Source organism: Theropithecus gelada, chromosome 14 (genome assembly GCF_003255815.1).
Source record: "Theropithecus gelada isolate Dixy chromosome 14, Tgel_1.0, whole genome shotgun sequence".
NCBI classification, from domain to species: Eukaryota; Metazoa; Chordata; class Mammalia; order Primates; family Cercopithecidae; genus Theropithecus; species Theropithecus gelada.
In genome coordinates this window covers 85,998,494-86,021,221 of record NC_037682.1, presented here as the reverse complement: position 1 = coordinate 86,021,221, position 22,728 = coordinate 85,998,494, and the positions used below count along the sequence as shown (strand labels likewise).

The window sequence follows — 22,728 nt, the reverse complement described above, 5'->3', positions numbered from 1 at the left end:
TTTATCCACACCTGCTACGAAAAATTCCCGAGTGCCTAGGCAGACTGGCTTTAGGTCCCAATTTGAGGTCTACTGTAGCTCCAGCCTAGGTACTGCAATTGGCAGAACTAAGGTAGGGCAATGTGTGTGATGGACTGGGGAGAACAGTTGTCAGCCTGAGTTCACAGGTAGCCTCCATCCTGTCATTGATTGAATATTTGAGGGTAAAGGCACATGCTGAATTGAAAAGGCAGGCCTCAATTTTCCCAGCAGTTCCTGCACAGATGCAGCTGAAGAGAGGTGCTGGAGAGGGTCAGAGAGAAAGTGGTCTGTCTCTTACTATAAGGCCAATTCTCTTTAACTGTGGGACCAGTGGAAACAAGTGTGAACTAACTGAGTGCAGATTGAAGAATCTGCTTCTGTTGAAATGGATTGGCCTGATTCTTGCCCCTCAGGGTCCTAATACTTGGATGGACTTAGACAGTGCAAGTGGAGCCCTAGACTGAGATCTGAGTCCTGTTGAAGACTTCTTTCTACCCTCAACTTTGGTCCCTCTCAAATATCCAGTGGAATTCCAATTTGAAGTATTGAATCCTTCTGCGGCTAAACATGCCTGCCGAAGATGTGTACATCCTGTGTTCCTGGCGTCCTTATTCAGAGACTGCTCTTCTCCAGGGCTCTGTGCCTGAACTTTGAAAACAGATCTGTATAAACTGCTGTTAATAAGAGACACTCAGACTTTCCCCCCCCAAAAAAAGGACAAATAGACAACTCAACAATAATTGTTGAAGATTTCAATATTCAACTCTCAATAACTAATAGAACACCTAACCAGAAAATCAGCAAGGTATAGGAGACTTGAACAATACTATGAACCAATTATACCTAAGTGATGTCTCTGGAACATTGTACCCAATGACTGTAGAATATACCTTCATTACAGAGCACATGGATGGTTCTCCAGAGTAGACCATATACTAGGCATAAAATAAATTTCAATACATTGAAAAGGATTACTATCACACAAAGCGTATTTTTCAATCACAAGGGAATTAAACTAAATATTGAGAGAAAGAAATCTTTGAAATCATCTAAATATTTGGAAATAAAATGATACACTTCTAAGTAACCCATAGGTCAAAGAACAAATCACAAGGGAAATTGTAAAATATTTTGAACTGAATTAAAATGAAGACAAAAATATCAAAATGTATGGGATACAGGTAAAACCATGCTTAAAAAGTAAATTTAGATTTTAAATCATCTATCTCAGAAATTTAAAAACCTCTCAAATCAATAACCTAAGCTTTCATCTTAAGAAACTAGAAAAGGAAGAGAAAAACAAATCCAAAGCAAGCAGAAAGAAGAAATAAAGATTGGAACAGAAATCAATGAAAAAGAAAACAGAAAAAAAAAATAGATGAAACCAAAAGTTGGTACTTAGAAAAGATCAACAAAATTGAGACAACTTTATTTAGACTGGCCAAGAGAGAAAGAGAACACTAATTGCCAAAGTCAGGAATGAAAGAGGCGATATCACTGACCATACAGAATTTAAAAGTATCATAAGGAAATATAGGCAACTTTCTGCCAAAATATTAGACAACTGAGATGAAACACACAAATTTCTAGAAAGACACAAGTTACCAAAACTGACTAAAATATAAAAATAAACAATTGGAATATACGTATAACAAGAAATTGAATTAGTAACTAAAAATCCTCCCTGAAAGTAAATTCAGGTTTAGATGGTTTTATATAAAAATTCTATCAAATACTAAGAAAAATCCATGCCAATACTTTACAAAATCTTTCAGAAAATAGAAGAGTGGAGACTTTCCAATTCATTCTATGAGGCAAGTATTGCCTTGACAACAAAATCAGATACAGACATCGCAAGAAAACTACAGACCAATATCCCTCATGACTTAGACACAAAAATTCTTAACAAAATATTAGCAAATCACATTCATCAGCATATAAAAAGCATTGTATGCCATGGCCAAATGGGATTGATCTCACGATTGCCAGGTTGGCTTAACATCCAAAAATTAGTTAATGTAATAATATATCAATATATCTCAATAGATATAGAAAAGCCACATGACCATCTCAACAGATATAGAAAAGTATTAAACAAAATCCAGTACTTACTTAGTGAAAAACTCTCAACAAACTAGGAATAGAAAAGAATTTCCTCCAGTCCTAGTTAGAGCAATCAGATAAGAGGAAGAAATAAGGACATCCAGATTGGCCAGGAAAAAGTCAAATTATCCTTATTTGAAGATGATATAATCTTATATTTGGAAAAACCTAAAGACTTCACCAAAAACTACTATAACTTACAAATTTAGTTAAGTTACAGGATACAAAATCAACATACAAAATCAGTAGCATTTCAATATGACAACAGTGAATAATCTGAAAAAGAAATCAAGAAAGTAATTCCATTTACAGTAGCTACAAATAAAGTTAAATACCTAGAAATTAACTAAGGCAGTGAAGGAGCTCTATAATGAAAACTATAAAACACTGATGAAAGAAATTGAAGAGGACAAAAAAATGGAAAAACATTTCATGTTCATGGATTGGAAGAATCGATATTGTTAAAATGTTCATACTGTCCAAATCAATCCCTATCAAAATACCAAGGACAGTCAACACAGAAATTGAAAAAACATTCCTAAAATTTATATGGAACCACAAAAAAACTAGAATAGCCAAAGCCATCCTAAGCAAAAAGGACAAAACTGGAGGAATCACATTACCTGACTTCAAATTATACTACAGAGCTATAGTAACCCAAATGGCATGGTACTGGCATAAAAACAGACACATAGACAAACGGAACAGAATAGAGAACCTGGAAATAAATCCATACATCTACAGTGAACTCATTTTTAACAAAGGTGCCAAGAACATACATTGGGGAAAAGACAATCTCTTTAATAAATGGTACTGGGAAAACTGGATATCCATATGCAGAAGAATAAAACTAGACTCCTATCTCTCATCACAAACAAAAATCGAATAAAATCAAAATGGATTAAAACTTTAAGGCCTTAAACTATAAAACTACAACAAGAAAATATTGGGGAAGCTCTCCAGGACATTAGTCTTGGCAAAGATTTCTTGAGTAATACCCCATAAGCACAGGCAACCAAGGCAAAAGTGGACAAATGGGATCACATTACGTTAAAACGCTTCTACACAGCAAAGGAAACAATCAACAAAGTGAAGAGACAATCCATAAAATGGGAGAAAATATTTGCAAACTATCTATCTGGGATTAATAGCCAGAATATATAAGGAACTCTATAGGAAAAAAATCTAATTACCAGGTTTAAAAATGGGCAAAAGATCTGAATAGCTATTTCTCAAAAGAAGACATACAAATGGTAAACAGGTGTATGAAAAAGTGCCCAACATTATTGGTCATCAGAGAAATGTAAATCAAAACTACAATGAGATATTCTCCTAACCCAGTTAAAATGACTTTTATTCGAAAGACAGGCAATAAAAAATTCTAGTGAGGATGTGGAGAAAAGGGAATCCTTGTACATTGTTGGTGGGAATGTAAATTAGTACAACCACTATGGAGACCAGTTTGAAATTTCCTCAAACAACTAAAAATAGAGCTATCATACAATCCAGCAATCCCACTGGTATGGGTACTTACCCCATTTTAATGTAGCCCCCAAAAAGGAAATCAGATATCTGCACTTCCATGTTTATTGCAGCACTATTCACAGCAGCCAAGATTTGGAAGCCAACTGTGTCTATCAGCAGACGAATGGATAAAGAAGATGTGGTACATATACACAATGGAGTACTATTCAGTCACAAGAAAAAATGAGATCCTGTCATTTGCAACAATGTGGATGGAACTGGAGGTCATTATGTTAAGTGAAATAAGCTAGGCACAGAAAGACAAACTTCACATGTTCTCACTTATTTGTGGGAACTAAAAATTAGAACAATTGAACTAATAGAGAATAGAAGGATGGATACCAGAGGCCAGGAAGGGTAGTGGAAAGGTAGGAGGAAGTGGGGATGGTTAATGGATATAAAAAAACAGAAAGAATTAATAAGACCTATTATTTGCTAGCACAACAGGGTGACAATAGTCAAAAATAATTTAATTGTACATTTTAGAATAACGAGAGTATAATTGGATTGTCTGAAACACAAAGGACAAATGCTTGAGGTGATGGATACTCCATGTACTGTGATGTTATTATTATGCATTGCATGCTTGTATCAAATATCTCATGCAACCCATAAATATAAACATCTACTATGTTCCCACAAAAATTCAAAATTTAAAAAAAAGAAAGAAACTTTCTTTCTGATAAAAAGCTATCTGGAAAAAATGCACAGCTAGCCTCATGCTTATGGAGGAAGACAAAATGCTTTCTTCCTAAGATTGGGAAAAAGGTAAGAATGTCTGGTCTCACTACTAATATTAAATATTTTCCTAAAGGTTATAGCCATGTAATAAGTCAAAAGAAAAAAAATTAAAGGTATACAGATTGGTAAGGAAGAATTAAAACTCTCTTCATTCACAATGGTGTAAGTCCATATGTAGAAAATTCCAGCAAATCTACTAAACATCTACTAAGAAACAAGTTTAGCAAGGAAGTAGAATATAACTTCAACATACAAAAATTGATTCTATTTCTACACACTAACACCAAACAATCCAAAAATGAAATTAAGAAAACTATTCCATTCATAATATCAACAGAAAAAATAAAATACTTTGGAATAAATTTAACAAAAGAAATGCAAATCTTGTAAACTAAAAACTAAAACATTATTGAGAGAAATTAAAGACCTAAATCCCATATTCATGGATTGGAAGACTCAATATTGGCAAGATGACCATTTGTTTTTTAAATGCAGATGGAATTTTCCTACAATTTATCAACCAAATTAATGCAAAGCAACTGCTACCAAAATCCTAGCTGATTTTTTTTTGGTAAAAATTAATAAGCTGATCAAATATATATATGGAGGCAAAGAACCTAAATAGCCAAAAAGCCTTGAAAAGAATAACAAAGTTGAAGGATTTATGCGACTCCATTTCAAAACTAACTAGAAGTTCACAGTAATCAAGACATTGTGGCAATGGTCCAAGGATAAGTATATAGATCAATGGAGCAGAATTAAGAGCACTGAAATTAACTCCTTATACTTATGGTCATTGATTTTTTTTTTTTTTACTACAGCCTATGATTCATTCATCTTTTATCCTCAGGACCCGGAATCAGTGTCTGGCACCTGGTGGGTGCTCAGTGAAAGGTTTATCAATGAATACAGACCTTTTGAAAAACTATATATGGTGGTGAGGAGAAGCAAATCAAGGGTCCCTCATGCCCATAACTAAAGACGTGGCCATTGCTCTAAACTTTCACAAGAATCCCTCTGGTAGACCCAGGAAGGTTGAAAATCAAGACTTCCCAGTGGCCTGCTGAGATTTGCACACAGGATGGGCAGTGCTGCTTAACTACCTGCATAGGCAAAGGCACAGTGTGGAACAGTGGAGAGAGCCCTAGAATGGGAGATAGAATAGTAATGAATAGCCTGTGTCCATCCCAATTCAGCTCCTAATCAACTGTAAGATTTTGGTCCAAGCACATTTCCTCTGAGTATTGATGATCTTGGGCTAGATCTGGGAAGCACACAAAAAGTGTTTAGAGAGCACTTACCACATGCCAAGCACTAGGCCAGGTACTGGGAAGCAATGCCCAGCAAGATCCGAGATGGTCCCTGCTCCTGGGAACCCTACAATCTAATTTAGAGACAGACACACACAAGGAAGCAAACAGAAAAGGTCCCCTTTACCGTACCAGTTCTTAAAAACTGATATGTGATATGTGTATACATGTATGGGGTACATGTGATATTCTGTTATATGCATAGAAGGTGAAATGACCAAGTCAGGGTATTTAGGGTATCCATCACCTTGAGTATTTGTCATTTCTTTGTGTTCGGAACATCTCAAGTCCTCACTTCTAGCTATTTTGAAATATACAATACATTGTTGTTAACTATAGTCACCCTATGGCGCTATTGAACATTAGAACTTACTCCTTCTATCTAACAATATGTTTGTACCCATTAGCCAACCTCTCTTCATCCCCCTACCACACACACCCTTCCCAACCTGCTGTTATCTATCACTCTACTCTCTATCTTCATGAAATCCACTTTTTTTTAGCTTTCATATATGAGTGAGAACATGCTATATTTGTCTTTCTGTGCCTAGCTTATTTCACTTAACATGATGACCTCCAGTTCCATACATGTTGCTGCAAATGACATGATTTCATGCTTTTTATGGCCAAATAGTGTTCTGTTGTGTGTATATACCACATTTTCTTTATCTGTTCATCCACTGATGGACACTTAGTTTGATTCCATATCTTTGCCATTGCGAATAGTGCTGCAACAAACATGGGGGTGCAGATACCCTTTTGATAAACTGATTTCTTTTCCTTTGCATAAATACCCAGTAGTGGGACTGCTGGGTCATATGGTAGTTCTATTTTTCATTTTTTGAAGAATCTCCATACTGTTTTCCATAGTGGCTGTACTAATTTACATTCCCACCAACAGTGTATAAGTGTTCTCTTTTCTTGGTGTCTTTGCCAGTATCTGGTTGTTTGTGTTTTGTGTTTTGGGGTAGGGCATTTTATTGTCTTTTTGATCATAGCCATTTTGGCTGGGGTAAGATGAGATCTCATTGTAGTTCTGATTTGCATTTCCCCAATGATTAGTGATGTTGAGCATTTTTTAAATATACCTGTTGGCCATTTGTATGTCTACTATACCAGTATTAATGGGGTTTGCTTTTATTTTGGTTTTGTTTTGTTTTTTGTGTTTTGTTTTTTTTGAGATGGAGTCTTGTTCTGTTGCCCAGGCTGGAGTGCAATGGCATGATCTCAGCTCACTGCAACCTCCATCTCCCAGGTTCAAGTGACTCTCCTGCCTCAGCCTCCCAAATAGCTGGGGTTACAGGCATGTGCCACGACTCCTGGCTCATTTTTTGTATTTTTAGTAGAGACTAGGTTTCGCCTGTTGGCCAGGCTGGCCTCAAATGCCTGACCTCAGGTGATCCACCCACCTTGGCCTCCCAAAGTGCTGGGATTACAGGCATGAGCCACCATGCCTGGCCAGTATTAAGTGTTATGAGATAAACCAACATACTTCTGAAATGAGAGAGTCCTGCAGACAGGATAGAAAGAAGGTTTCCTGGGTAAGCAACATTTGAAATGTTCTTAATTTAAGGACCTATGAATGTTTTCAGGGACCCTGAGAATCTCTTTAAAGCGGGTTCAAAATTTTATCCACAGGCTGGGCACAGTGGCTCATGACTGTTATCTCTGCACTTTGAGAGACCAAGGCAGGAGGTTTGCTTGAGGCCAGGAATTTGAGACCAGCCTGGACAACATAGCAAGATCTCATCTCTACGAAAAAAATTTGAAAAATTAGCCGGGTATATTGGCAGGTGCCTGTGGTCCCAACTACTTGGGAGGCCGAGGCAGGAGGATCACTTGAGCCCAGGAGTTCAAGGCTGCAATGAACCATGATTGCACTACTGCACCCCAGTCTGAGTGACAGCAAGACCCCATCTCAAAAAGAAAATTGTGCACATACATATTTTTCTGGTGCAAGGGCTCATGGCTCTCACAGATGGTCAGAAAGATCTGTGGTGCACCAATGTTTATAGCAGTATTATTCACAATAGCCATGATGTGGAAACAACTAAAGCATCCATCAATAGATGAATGGATAAACAAAGTGTGGTATATACGTGCAATTGAATATTATTCAGCCTTAAAAGGAATTACATTGTGATGCATACTACAGTATAACTAAGCCTTGAAAATATTATGCTAAGTGAAATAAGCCAGACACAAAAGAACAAATATTGTATGATTCCACCTATATGAGGTACCTAGAATAAGCAAATTCATAGACATAGAAATTAGAATAGAAGTTGCCAGTGGGGCAACAAAAGGAAGGAATGGAGAGGTACTGATTAATGGCTATATAGTTTCAATTTGGGATGATGAAAATGTTGTGGAAATAGATCATGGTGATGATTGTACAACCTTGTGGATGTAATTAATGCCACTGAATTGAACACTTGAAAATGGTTAAAATGGTAAATTTTATGTTCATATGTTTTACCACAATTTTTTTGAAAAAAGAATTTGTGGCCCTATAAAGCTTTAGAATCACTGGCCTAAATGATTTTTCAGGACACCATTAACTCTATTAAGGTATGCTTTCCAGAAACATATGGAGGAAAGAAGACAAAAATTAGACTTAAAGATGCCCCTATTTTCTCCATATTTGAAAAGTCAGGAACAACTATCTTGGTACAGCTTTACTTTCTACCTGCAGTATAAATAAGACACATGGAGTCAACCTGAACGCCCATCAGTGATAAACTGCATAAAGAAAATGTCATGCATATACACCTTGGAATACTATGCAGCCATAAAAAAGAATGAGATGATGTCCTTTGCAGGAACTTGGATAAAGCTGGAGGCCATTATCCTTAGCAAACTAACACAGGAAGAGAAAACCAAACATCGCATGTTCTCACTTATAAGTGGGAGCTAAATTATGAGAACACATGGACACATAAAGGGGAACAACACACACGGGGGCCTAGCAGAGGGTGGAGGGTTGGAGGAGGGAGAGGATCAGGAAAAATAACTGATGGGTACTAGGCTTAATGCCTGGGTGATGAAATAATCTTTACAACAAATCCCCATGACACAAGTTTACCTATGTAACAAACCTGCACATATACCCCTAAACATAAAATAAAAGTTTAAAAAAACTGTATTAAAGAAAATGCATTCACAGTTACACCTTAAAGTTCACTTGGCACAATTTTTGTGCTCATCCTCAACAATTAAGAACTACCAAATCTTGGCTGCACTCCAGGTGGAGGAAAAGAGTGCAGAACAAAGGGCAATCCCAGTTGTGTGTTCACCATCAGAGTTCTCTCCTCTGGCTGCTTACAGAGACATGGCTGGGGCAGCTGCCACACAAGTTAGGCTGCCTTGGGATATTTGTTAATGCCTAGAAACTCCCCTTTGATGATAATGTGATTTGCCTCAGAGTTAATGGCACTGTGCTGGCACATTTCCCAGAAGCAATCACCTAGCAGGTACAGCACCTTTTGACTCATTCCACCAGGTCATGAGCAAGAATGAAATACAGGATGCAAAAATTATTTTTGATGTTAGAGAAATACTTGTGTCTCAAAAGTCTAAGAAAGTTGTTTAATATTTTTCAATTAGGGAGGAATCCAGAAACTGCCCTAATGAAACTCCTAAAGTACACACAAGAAGGAAGACAGGACTGCTTCACAAAGGCAGCACCAAAAATAGCAGCCTGAAGCAAGGAGTGGGGATCAGCTTCTGTTGATAAAACTGTACCCACAGCCAAGGCTGCTACTGGGTGAAAGGAGCATGTTGCCCTTTATCCAATGTGCAAATCAGGCATGACTAAGTGACAAGGAAGAAAGCTAGTGTACTTCTGGGGCATGGTGGAGCAGGTACTGAGGAGTTTTGTGTCAACATAAAGAAGAGCAAGGAAGAAGAGAGGGAGGAAATAAGGGAAAGAAAAAACATGAAGGGGAGCCAGGCATGGTGGCTCATGCCAGTAATTCCAGCACTTTGAGAGGCTGAGGCGGGCAGATCATTTGAGGTCAGGAAGTCGAGACCAGCCTGGCCAACATGGTGAAACCATATTTTCTCTACTAAAAATACAAAAAAAATTAGCTGGGCGTGGTGGTACACATCTGTAATCCCAGCTACTACAGAGGCTGAGGCAGGAGAATATCTAGAACCAGGGAGACAGAGGTTGCAGTAAGCTGATATCATGCCACTGCACTCCAGCCTGGGCAACAGAGTAAGACTACCTCTGAAAAACAGAAAACAGAACAAAAAAAAAACAAAGCAAGAAAGGAGTGAGACAGAATAGGTAGACAGAGATGGATGCAGAAGGAGACAGAGAGGAGACAAACATATCCATGTAATCATTGTGCTCCTAAAATCTTTTTAACTCTGACAGTTACCTTACTTATGAAATAGAGACAAGACCCCAATAATAGAGGATTGATATTTACCTTCCGAATCTTTGTTGTAGAAAACGCCATGTGGATGCAGAGAGTAAGGTCGAGAAGCAAAGTTCTTTAAATGAATGACAATCACATCACCCACTTCAGCCCTCAAGATGGGGCCCAGGAATCCAAGCCAGGGAGGTTTGGGGATCTCTATGGAGTAGGTTCCATCCGTGAAGTGTCTGTAAACAGCCTTTTTGTAAATACCACCTATCCTGTTGGGCCCTCTTTCGAGAAATAAGGTTGCAAGTCTAAAAGTAAGAAGAAAAATATTTTGTAATCGAAATGAAAAGAGAAGCCCTAATAGCTTACCATTAGGAGTTTATAAAGTATTGCATGTATGACCTCTCATTTGGTGTTCCCCATAACCTGTAATCTCTGTAGGGCTGGAAAGATTATCCTCAATTTACTAATGTGGAAATGAGATTCAGCAATTAAGTGGCACGCCAAAGGGCACAAGTAGTATTCACAACCAAACTAAAACAAATCCAAAGAACTCTAAAGCCACACTACACATTTGCCCCTTTCCACTCAACGTGTTCCCCTTTGCTTTTTCATTTAACTAACACTCATTGCACATTTACTGCATTCCCAGCATGTGGCTAGATGGTGTAAAAAGTTTGTAATCAAATAATGGGTTTAGATGATTAAGCGTCAAGTGAATGATTGATACAACAGATACAGGCTCAACATTTCTAGGAACATAATAGTTCAGGGAGGCCAGGCATAGTGATCCACACCTGTAATCCCCACACTAGGAGGCCAAGGCAGGCAGATCTCTTGAGCCTAGGAGTTTGAGACCAGCCTGGGCAACATAGTGAGACCGTGTTTCTGCAAAAACAAACAAACAAAAAAAAAACAGCTGGGCATGGTGGTGGGCCGACTGTAGTCCCAGCTACCTGAGATGTTGAGGCAGGAGGATCACTCAAGCCTGAGAAGTCAAGGCTGCAGTGAGCCATGATCATGCCAGCCTGGGTGACAGAGCAAGACTCCATTTAAAAAAAAAAAAGCAGAAAGTCAGGCATAGTGGCTCATGCTTGTAATCCCACTTTGGGAAGCCAAGGTGGGAGGATCACTTGAGCCTGGGAAGTTAAGGCTGCGGTGAGCCAAGATCGCACCACTGCACTCCAGCCTGGATGACAGAGCAAGATCCTGTCTCAAAAAAAAAAAAAAATTGGTTTGGAGAAGGAAAAGATTGCTGTGGGTACAAGAGGTCAGACAATTGCAAGAATTAAGGAGAAGTAGGATTGAGTAACAAAAGGGAAAACTGAGGACACTAAGTGGGACAACGGATGTACAGTGAGGAGGAAGCAGTACAGATGGAATGAGAAGAGCAGGTTATAGGCTGATGCACAGGTCTAGGAGGTGAGGAATGAGAGATAAGGATGCATGTAAGTTCCGGAGATAGACTGACAAGTTTAATTCTGGGTTGGAGAATTTAAAATTTATCTTGGAAGCACTGAGACTCACTGAGGTTTTTCACAAAATGGGTGACATGATAATCATGTGTTTAAGGACTATTCTATGGCAGTGTTGTGCAAGTTTTAGAGGAGTTGAGCAAAAGGCAGAGCAAAATTGAGGGGCAGAGAGACTGTTATGAGACCAGAAGGGGGTGGTGCAATAGAAGAAAAGGGGTGGACATGAGAAAAACAGAATTCTAAGACTTGAGATGACCAGATGCCCTCCTGAGGACCTAGATGTTGGGGAGACTCAGTCCCTGGTGTCTGGGAGCGTGAAACAATAGCACCGCTTGAGAGTTGCCAGACAATCTTCTCCTGGAGAGGTGAAGCCCTCTTCCCCACTCTCAGTCTATGTGATTAGCATGGAGCTCCCATCCTAGCTCCAGCTCTGTAAATACTGGCTTCTACTTGAGCAAAAGCTCCAGCACTCCTGGGTGCAGCCATCCCAATGTAGCTGTGTCCCTTTTGGGGGCAAGAGGCCACATCTTACTCTGAGACACACTCCTGCAAGTGTCCGTGCATTTAGTCTCTCTCAGTTATCCAACAAACATTAATTATATCAAGCCCTGACCTCAGTACTAGGGATATGGAGGAAAAAACACAAAGCCCCTGCCTTGAAGGAGCCCCTATTCTGGAAGGGAGAGTTATGAGAACACAGATTACATTCTGGGGCATCTAATCTGGAGTCAAAGATAGGTCAGGGGAGGTTTCCTTAAGGAAGTAATGCTTCAGTATAGTCTCAAAGAAGAGTTACTCAAGCAAAAGAAAGAAAGAAAGAGAGAGAGAGAAGAAAGAAAGAGAGAGAGAGAAAGAAAGAGAAAGAAAGAAAAGAAAGAAAGAAAAGAAAGAAAGAAAGAAAGAAAGAAAGAAAGAAAGAAAGAAAGAAAGAAAGAAAGAAAGAAAGAAAGAAAGAGAGAGAGAAAGAAAGAAAGAAAGAAAGAAAGAGTTGATGTAGAAGACATTTTAAAGTTTTGGCAACTCGGCACCCACACTCCACTCTTTGAGGAGTGAGGAGTGTGCCGAGAGCGGGAGAGCACACCTTTCTCGCTCTCGTTCTCTGTGCTTTGGGTGGTGCTCCATCCCCCAGTCCCACTGAGGGAGCAAGGGCCTCAGGCTAGCCCATGAGCATGTCAAGTTTCTCTAATAAGCAGTTGTTAGGGCAGGAATTGTGATCCAGGCCAATTGATATCATTCATCCCCCAGCCAGCCTACTCTGGGCCATCATGATTAGTTCAGGGACAGCCAAAGAGTGTCTGGTTGGTTAAATCCGAGAAAATTTAGGGACTTGTGAAGCATCTCTTTCTTGTGTACTTGGAACTGAGACATGAGTCTGGAGCTTCAGGTAACCATAGAAGGAAGTTTGTCTGAGAGTTGTTTGTTCCTCTAATCTCTTAAATTTGGCTATTGACTTTTTCCCCTCTAATCAACTCCTAGTTGTTTTCATCATCGTATGACTATGTCTTTTCATTTTTTTTCTGTTTTTATTTTATTGTACTTTCTATTCTTTCACTCAGATCCAAGAATTCAATCATTCATATAATTTATTCAAAAACTGTGTTAAGCACCTATCGGGCATCATGAAGCTCTTCTCTTTCCTACTTTTCTGTGCCCCTAATATTTTTTCTGTTTTTCTTTTCTCTTTCCCAGTTGTTTTCAAAGGAAACTTATCCCAGCCTTTCCCAAAGGAATTAATGTCTAACGGAGGCCGGGCGCGGTGGCTCAAGCCTATAATCCCAGCACTTTGGGAGGCCGAGACAGGTGGATCACGAGGTCAGGAGATTGAGACCATCCTGGCTAACACAGTGGAACCCCGTCTCTACTAAAAATACAAAAAAAAAGTGTCTAACGGAGTGTTCAAGCCACCCACTCTGGGCCAGAATGAGCAATTCATGCAGTTCTGTTCATTCCAGGTCCACCGTGAGTGTCAGGGTAATTCTAAGGTGGGTAGACCAGTTGGATCTAGAAGACTGTAGAAGCTCTGTTCTATGGCATTGGAGCCTGAAAAGTTGTGAGATGACTCAGGCCTCACAAATTCCTCTAGAGTGTCCTGCACCAACTCTTCCCATCCCTCACCTCCCTCAGCATAGGGCACAATGATCCTCTCTGATTCTTCTCTCCCTTCTCCAAGTCAGAATCCTAGGCAGATGCCTTGGTCAGGCACCCTTGTCTAGTTCCAAGCCCCAGCCTCAGACATCAGCAGGTGGAGCTATAAACTCATAGAGCCTTGGGGTTTAGCCTTTAACTGTACCTCAGTTGCATTCCTATTCTGTCCAGAGACAGACCCAGGGACAGTGCTCCTTCTGAGGTGGACATATTTCCTGGACCAAAATATATAAAGTTTATACTCACGTATGACTGTGTCACCCTAATGAAACAAACCCTTAAGGGCTTCCATGAACTTCAGGCATTTCAGTGGTGGTATAAAAGAAAAGTAATAAATAAAATTAAATTTAAAAGAGACTTTCATGACCACTCTGGAGAGGGACCAATGGGAAGGCTCTGCCTACCTTTGTCATAGGCTCTGGCTGCCCCCATCACCCTGCATGACTCCTTTAAGAACTCTCCCAGAAGATCCCATGGGCATCACCTCTGTTTCAGTCTTGGTTAAGCTTGAAAACCATTCTGCTGACTTTCAACAAGTACAGATTGAGGATTTATAGTATGCAAAGTACTGGGCCAGATGTTTTGAGTGCAATAATGAAAAAGGTACAATCTCTAAATAAGTATGTTTGTAGTCAAGAGGAACAAAGCCTTCGTTACCTGCACAAAGGAAACTGCTAAGAATTGTAGGAACAGAACATGTTATGGGAATTTAGGACAGAGGGAGAGACACCTCAATACCTTGCTCAAGTAGAAGGAATAGCTTGAGAAAGGTGTTGAGGTGAGAGAATTAGAGGTCAGTTCAGGAAATCACAGGCAGCTTTATAGGACCAGAAAATTTGCTAAGAGTGAAACTGTGGAGAAATTTGAGTGCTGGGCTAAGGCATTTAGATATAATTATATCTTCAACTAAGAGCTACTGAGGATTCTTGAACTGATGTATTTGACCAGATCTGTATCTTGGGAAGACAATTTTGTAAGGATCCCATATCTGATTCCTCTTCATCATACCTGCCCACATGATCTTTCTCATCTGCTTCTGCTCACTGGATCAAGCCCCTTCCTTACCCTCCACCTCTGAATACTGAGTCATTACATCTGTATGCTCAGAAGGGCTCTGTTTAACTTGATGCCTGATTTGGGGGAGAGGGTGTTATTCCTTGGTATCTGATTCAGCTGGGCCTCCTACTCCCAGTGACCCAGGGTGGCATCTGCTTGCCTGTCTAGTCTGGGACTTTCTTTGGTAACGTTTTATTATCTTTCTTTACCTAAATGTCACCTTTTCTGCATTGCTCTCCCTTCTTTCTGACAAGGTGCAGACCTGCTGACAAATAGGGTTTACAGCCACATTCCTTTGTTGATGGAGTTACACCAGGTCTGATAGCCTTTGTATTAAATAATGAATCTTTGTTAGCTTCATTAAGGTTGGGAAAAACACTATAGATCCAAAAGATAAAGAGGTCTTTTCAGGGCTTCATCTTCATTTCCTCAAAGAGATGATCACGTTAGTATACCGTGACTCAGGCACAAACTCCAAAGCAGCTTCTACTCCAAAGCTCCTAAGCAGTCTTAGTAATAAATGGTGGCTTTTCCCACCCTGCAGGCTTTTCAGGATGATGGAGCTAAAGGTCAACATGTGGGGTAGCCTGGAATCCATTCCTGCATGGAGCAGAAGATGGGAACAACCCCAGAAGGTGGAAGAATCACTTAGACAGACGGAGGAAAGGGCACCTGAGTCAAGCTGGGGAGAAGGATCCACAGCTTCAGATCAAACAGAAAAAGTTCTCTTTGAAGCAACAGCTTTTCTCTCCAGCCTCATTTCCTCCCTGTTTGCCCCAACTCCCAGGTCCCTGTGCTTCTGCCAGATCAGACACTTTCTTCTTGGTACACACCATGTCCTTTCAGCATTTTAAGACTTCCGCGCATTCTTTTTCCTGGGCCTTCATGGTCTTCCTCATTTTCTACTTGCCAAGCACCCTTTGAGGTAGGTTCACACTCTTCCTCTTTTCCTCCTCTCTACATACACAGTGCTCTGTTCATGTGCTAATAATGGTACTCACCAAAGTGTGTTACAGTGAGATATACACATCTCCGGTTTGCGAGCTCATTGAAGACAAAACCCCTTTAAACATCCTTTTTATTCCTAAGCCCCAGCAACTTGCCTGACAGAGTTGGTGTTTAATGGCTTTAGCACTCAAAAACAAACAAACAAGTGTGAGTTTGTCCCCATATTGGCAAGCTAAAGCTGGGATAGTGTTGCAAACTATATTTGCTGAAAAGCATAGATTGCCATATTTGAATACCCTCTAGGTCCAGGATAGCCAATAAATTTTACCTTGTGCACCAAATCTGATTGGTGGCAATTGCTTAGAAAAGAAGTCAAGGTTGAGTTCAATGAGAGAAGAATGCCATGATCCACACTAGATGTCTCCTGTGGATATGAGGCTGGGGGCACTCCAGGCATATAGTTGCTCTTCTTGCCCTACACAAATGGCCAGGCCACACAGTACTCCAGAGTCTTCGGGTCCTCTCTACACCTGGATGACACCATATCTTACTAGTGGGAGGACACACACTGAGTTGTTTTCTCATAGTGGCAAAGGTTAGGGAATAAGCCACCCATATTCATTTACTAGGCCCTCCTTAAAACCAAAATACATAAGGTATTTATCTAATGATTCCTGGGTCCAGGGTATAGTTTGTGCCCATCAGAAAATATCCAGTGAACATCTCTCAGAAATTCAACATACGAACCTTGTTATCAGCAGCAAATTCATACGGGCCTGCAGCAACCTAAATCCTTGCCTCCTCAGAAGAAAGAATTCAACTAAGGGGCATAAGGTAGAAGGAGAGACCGGGGCAAGTTTTAGAGCAGGAATGAAAGTTTATTAGCAAGCTTTAGAGTAGGAACAAAAGGAAGGAAAGTACACTTGGAAGAGGGCCAAGCGGGCAACTTGAAAGACAAGCGTGCAGTTTGACCTTTTGACTTGGGGTTTTATACGTTGGCATACTTCCGGGCTCTTGCGTCCCCTCTCCCCTGATTCTTCCCTTGGCATGGGTTGTCCATATGTGCAGTGGCCTGCCAGCACTTGGGAGATGACTATGTGCAGTACGTTTACCGGAGCTGCACGCATGCTCACGTGAGGCATTCTTCCCTTACCGGTGGAATGTCCCTGGAAGGTCATATGTCAGTTAAACTCTGCCATTTTGCCCCTCAATGCACTTGCTTGAGCCCATTTGCCTAACTCCTGAGATCTTATCAGGAAGCTGCTGATCACCAGTTTCAGGTTTTTTCTATCTATAGGGAGACTGCCTTTCCCTGGCACTGACTGTGACCTATTATTATTTTAGAGAGACAGTTAACTGCCTGCCTGCCCATCACCTGATGGTTACCTGACATTCCTGGTCAGACCCCTCTCCTGCCCTGCTCATGCCTGACTAGCTACCTACTATAACAACATTATAGGCTTCAGTTTGCTGGGTATGCCTCCCAAAAACTGTTGGGACCTGCTAACAAATGGGGTTTACAGCCACCTTGACATTTTCTAATTTGTAAACTGAAGCGTACAGCATAGCAAAATTAAAAAGAAAAGACTTTAAAGAGAGCACAGCCAGGTTTAAAAGTCAAGCTAAAAAGTGATTATCACTCCCGCTCTCTAACCAGCTGAGGTATCCAGCCTGCCCCAGACCACCTAATAAAACCGTAAGCCAGGTCAAACCCACCAGCAACAAAGCCTCTTTTAACGAAGCAGGCCTTGGCCTCGGAGGCTGGAGAATCCCCCGGGGTCTTCAGCTGAGCCAGATTAAGGAGTAGAGCAGTTGGGTCTCAGATCTAAAGGGCACTGGAACATCACTGGGGAGCTGGAAGCATTGCAGGGTGAATAAAATTCACTGGAAATGACATTGAAGGTGGAGAAAATTGCAACCTCTGGAACTTCTGTGAGGTAAGCATTGCATGTCATTGGAAAGGAGGCTTTGATTAGCTGTTTGAGATGGGGTTTGGGAGGTGGGTAAAGAGACTCCAAAGGTTATGCTCGAATACTAACAGGTGGCCACAAAAATCTATTCCACGGAGAATTGGTCCAGTGAACTGTAGAGCGGACTGCTTTTTGCTTGCAGCCAAAGGGAGGTAAGAACGGCCACCACCAGGCCACTTTCTCCTCTCCTCAGTACTCAGCCTCTCCTATAGATGAAGGAGATCCATGCTATTTATCTTCCCAGAGCACCCGATTATTAACCTTCCCAGGGTTAACCCTATCCCACCCTTGATGTAGAGTCCGTGTTAGGGAGGAGGTCCTGGGACAAGAAGGAACCCATGGGTGTAGAATCCCCATGGAGAAGCCAGAGATGGGCCTGACTAGAGAAGAACCCCAGGAATCACGGGGCAAGACCTCCCAGAGGCAGCAGCAATGCTTTCTCTCCCCCAACTACTAGGTTCAGCTTCCAATCCAAACAATGTGATCCAGACAGGAATCCTCTTTTAAAAATAAGAGAATGGTTTTGATAGCAAAAGCCTGGAAAGACCAAAATGTTCTTCAACTGCAGCTGGGTAAATAAATGATGGCATTCATGCCACATACCCATAAGAAAAGAATAAGGTGGTCTACAGGTGCTGATATGGCATGATCACCAAGACACTAATAAATAAAAGCAAATTGCAGAGCCGTATGTAAAGTATTATCCCATTTGTGTGTGTGTGTATGTGTGTGTGTGTGTGTGTGTGTGTGTGTGTGTAAAACGATGCACATTTACCTATATGCAAACAACACATCTGGAAAGTGACCAGGGAAACAAAGTGTTGCCTCCAGATTATGAGACTGAAGCCACAGGTAGGAGGGAGGACAGATGAGAATTTTACTTTCATTCATTCTCTTTTATACTGTTGTGACGGGAGAGGCAGTTATTCTATACCTACTTCAATACTAAAAACAAGCTCATATTTTATTGAAAAAAGAAGTCCCAGGCTGTTCGGCCACCAAGGGGCCAAAATTCTCTTGCATGCCTTCTATTTCTAAAAACAAAACTGCCACAACAAAGGGTGTTGTTGGATTGAGTTGTGCTCTGCAAGGGGATTGGCCTCTGGAGCAGAGAGCATGGCATCTGCTCAATGAGTTGGAGGGGAGAGAATCCCTGCTCAGTCTCTGGCTTGCCAACTCTCCTCTCAGGCATTGAGGCTGAAGCCTTGGGCCTGTCTATGAACACTTTGGGTCTCTTGTATCCAAGCATCCACCAAGCCTGCATGTGTCTACCTAGGAGCAAGAGTTAGCCCTCTCCCATTCTATAAGGCAAAGATTTATACTTCCCTGTGCAAGAGAATGGGATATAAAAGTTGGGATGCCTGACCCTGGACCTTTATAATAGAGGCTGTTACATTTCTCAGTCCTTGCTTGCAACTTGGAATAGTCATGTGACATAATTGTAGGCAATCAGATGTAAGCAGAAGTCATTCAATGATACTTCTCCAGGTGTAGCTGGAAGACACCCTTTTTATCCTCTTCTCTTCCCTTTATTCATGCCTGAAATGTAGATAAGATGACTGGAGCTCCAGCAGCCATCTTGAGATAATGAGGAAGAGGATCACACCCTAGGGATGGTCAAGTGAAAGCCAAAAGGAACCTGGGACCCAGATGATTGCCAACCTCTGGCTCTCTTTTATGTAAGCAATAATAATAAATCTTTAATCTTTAATCGATTTAAACCACTTCTGTTTTTTAGGATTCTGTTAACAAGTAGCTGAATACAACTCCTGATTGAACAGGCTGTTCAAAAGGAGAAGAAAGAGGAAGAGGAAGAGGCAGAGGAAGAATTGAGTCATCCCCAAGCTTGCTAATAAGCCTCAGATTGCCCAGTTTTATAGCTGACAATGGGTCACCCAGTAAGGTGGCACAGCAAGGATTAATTCGGAATCTCTGGTATGCTCTCTGGGTTCAGCCTGATATGTAAAAAGCTATAATACAACACTACTATTCATAGGATCTTATCATTCCAACAGGTCCTGCAGGGAAGGATGGACATTGGACTCTACTTCTCTACCCTGTTCTCCCACCACGCACATGAAGACACAAAAGTATACACACATGCAAATGCATGTGGAGCACACATGCTCACATCTTCACATATGTACTGCTGCTTTTCATCTGCTAAAAGGTCCTGACTCCACCTCTGCCTACGACCTTTCTCCATCACCTCCACAAGACCAGGTCTTACCATGAGTTGTTTGGCAAAGGCACCCAAATAAGAGACAAAATAAGTATCAGGAGGGGCAGTGAAGTGTTTGCTGAGTCCCTGTAGGGACTGCAGCATTTATTATATATGCTTCATATTTTGGCACTGAGTTATACACTGACTGTTTTTCATATTCCTGGACACATATCAGTCTTATCACCTCTACAGCCAATAGTCACCCCAAGGGGGGATTGGGTTTTCTAAAGCAGTGGTTCCCAAATGTCCACCCATGTACCACTTGCATCAGACTCATTTGGAACATTTGCCAAATTTTTATTCTCAGGCGATGGAATCAGACTTTCTACTGGCAAGACCATGGCATCTGTATTTGTCCTAAGATCACCAAATGATTCGTGTAGTAGAACTTTTCAGGGCTTGCCTATACTAATTCTTCTTTCCCCCTAACCAAAGAAGACCACAATGATTCTGCTTTTGCAAGTTTGATGGGCCATAGTGTTCTGGCAAATGGGCTGTGAGTGGAAATGCCATGTGTCACTTCTGGGTCGGGGGTTTAATTATTATCGCAAGACCCTCTCCTCCTCTGCTGTGGGAGGAGCCTCCTGCTTAGACAGTGAAGAGAACCCATAGCTTCCTCCTTGTCCCAGGACTTCTTCCCCTTCACTGACTCCACATCAAGAGTAGGACAGGGTTGACCCATGAAGGTACCCTAGGAAGATACTTAACACAAAACAAAAACTATAGTAACTGTTTGATAAAAATTTGTTGAGGCTGGGTGTGGTGGCTCATGCCTAATCCCAGTATTTTGGGAGTCCAATGCAGGAGGATCACTTAAGGCTAGGAGTTTAAGACCAGCCTGGGCAATATAGTGAGATCCTGTCTCTATTCTTTTTTAACTAATAGAAAAAAAAACCTTGAAAGTAAAAAAAAAGAAGATGGCCGAATAGGAACAGCTCCAGTCTCCAACTCCCAGCGCGAGCGACACAGAAGACCGGTGATTTCTGCATTTTCAACTGAGGTACTGGGTTCATCTCACTGGGGAGTGCCGGACGATCGGCGCTGGTCAGCTGCTGCAGCCCGACCAGCGAGAGCTGAAGCAGGGCGAGGCATCGCCTCACCTGGGAAGCGCAAGGGGGAAGGGAATCCCTTTTCCTAGCCAGGGGAACTGAGACACACAACACCTGGAAAATCAGGTAACTCCCACCCCAATATTGCGCTTTAAGCAAACAGGCACACCAGGAGATCATATCCCACACCTGGCCGGGAGGGTCCCACACCCACGGAGCCTCCCTCATTGCTAGCACAGCAGTCTGTGATCTACCGGCAAGGCAGCAGCGAGGCTGGGGGAGGGGCGCCCGCCATTGCTGAGGCTTAAGTAGGTAAATAAAGCTGCTGGGAAGCTCCAACTGGGTGGAGCTCACAGCAGCTCAAGGAAACCTGCCTGTCTCTGTAGACTCCACCTCTGGGGACAGGGCACAGCTACACAACAACAACAACAACAACAACAACAAAGCAGCAGAAAGCTCTGCAGACGCAAAGGACTCTGTCTGACAGCTTTGAAGAGAGCAGTGGATCTCCCAACACGGAGGTTGAGATCTGAGAAGGGACAGACTGCCTGCTCAAGCGGGTCCCTGACCCCTGAGTAGCCTAACTGGGAGACATCCCCCACTAGGGGCAGTCTGACACCCCACACCTCACAGGGTGGAGTACACCCCTGAGAGGAAGCTTCCAAAGCAAGAATCAGACAGGTACACTCGCTGTTCAGAAATATTCTATCTTCTGCAGCCTCTGCTGCTGATACCCAGGCAAACAGGGTCTGGAGTGGACCTCAAGCAATCTCCAACAGACCTACAGCTGAGGGTCCTGACTGTTAGAAGGAAAACTATCAAACAGGAAGGACACCTACACCAAAACCCCATCAGTACATCACCATCATCAAAGACCAGAGGCAGATAAAACCACAAAGATGGGGAAAAAGCAGGGCAGAAAAGCTGGAAATTCAAAAAATAAGAGCACATCTCCCCCGGCAAAGGAGCGCAGCTCATTGCCAGCAACGGATCAAAGCTGGACGGAGAATGACTTTGAGGAGATGAGAGAAGAAGGCTTCAGTCCATCAAATTTCTCAGAGCTAAAGGAGGAATTACGTACCCAGCGCATAGAAACTAAAAATCTTGAAAAAAAAGTGGAAGAATTGATGGCTAGAGTAATTAATGCAGAGAAGGTCATAAACGAAATGAAAGAGATGAAAACCATGACACGAGAAATACGTGACAAATGCACAAGCTTCAGTAACTGACTCGATCAACTGGAAGAAAGAGTATCAGCGATTGAGGATCAAATGAATGAAATGAAGCGAGAAGAGAAACCAAAAGAAAAAAGAAGAAAAAGAAATGAACAAAGCCTGCAAGAAGTATGGGATTATGTAAAAAGACCAAATCTACGTCTGATTGGGGTGCCTGAAAGTGAGGGGGAAAATGGAACCAAGTTGGAAAACACTCTTCAGGATATCATCCAGGAGAACTTCCCCAACCTAGTAGGGCAGGCCAACATTCAAATCCAGGAAATACAGAGAACGCCACAAAGATACTCCTCGAGAAGAGCAACTCCAAGACACATAATTGCCAGATTCACCAAAGTTGAAATGAAGGAAAAAATCTTAAGGGCAGCCAGAGAGAAAGGTCGGGTTACCCACAAAGGGAAGCCCATCAGACTCACAGCAGATCTCTCGGCAGAAACTCTACAAGCCAGAAGAGAGTGGGGGCCAATATTCAACATTCTTAAAGAAAAGAATTTTAAACCCAGAATTTCATATCCAGCCAAACTAAGTTTCATAAGTGAAGGAGAAATAAAATCCTT

The 22,728-nt window shown here is 41.6% G+C and overlaps 1 protein-coding gene across 1 annotated transcript in view; it reads right to left on the bottom strand.

The window, feature by feature from the left end:
- The window catches only part of HEPHL1 (hephaestin like 1), an 86,714-nt gene that overhangs the window by 52,590 nt on the left and 11,396 nt on the right, over nucleotides 1-22,728 (bottom strand). Inside the window, exon 2 of the mRNA XM_025357404.1 lies at nucleotides 10,136-10,380. Within this exon, the coding sequence (XP_025213189.1) occupies nucleotides 10,136-10,380 (245 nt within the window). The remainder of the gene's footprint in view (nucleotides 1-10,135; nucleotides 10,381-22,728) is intronic.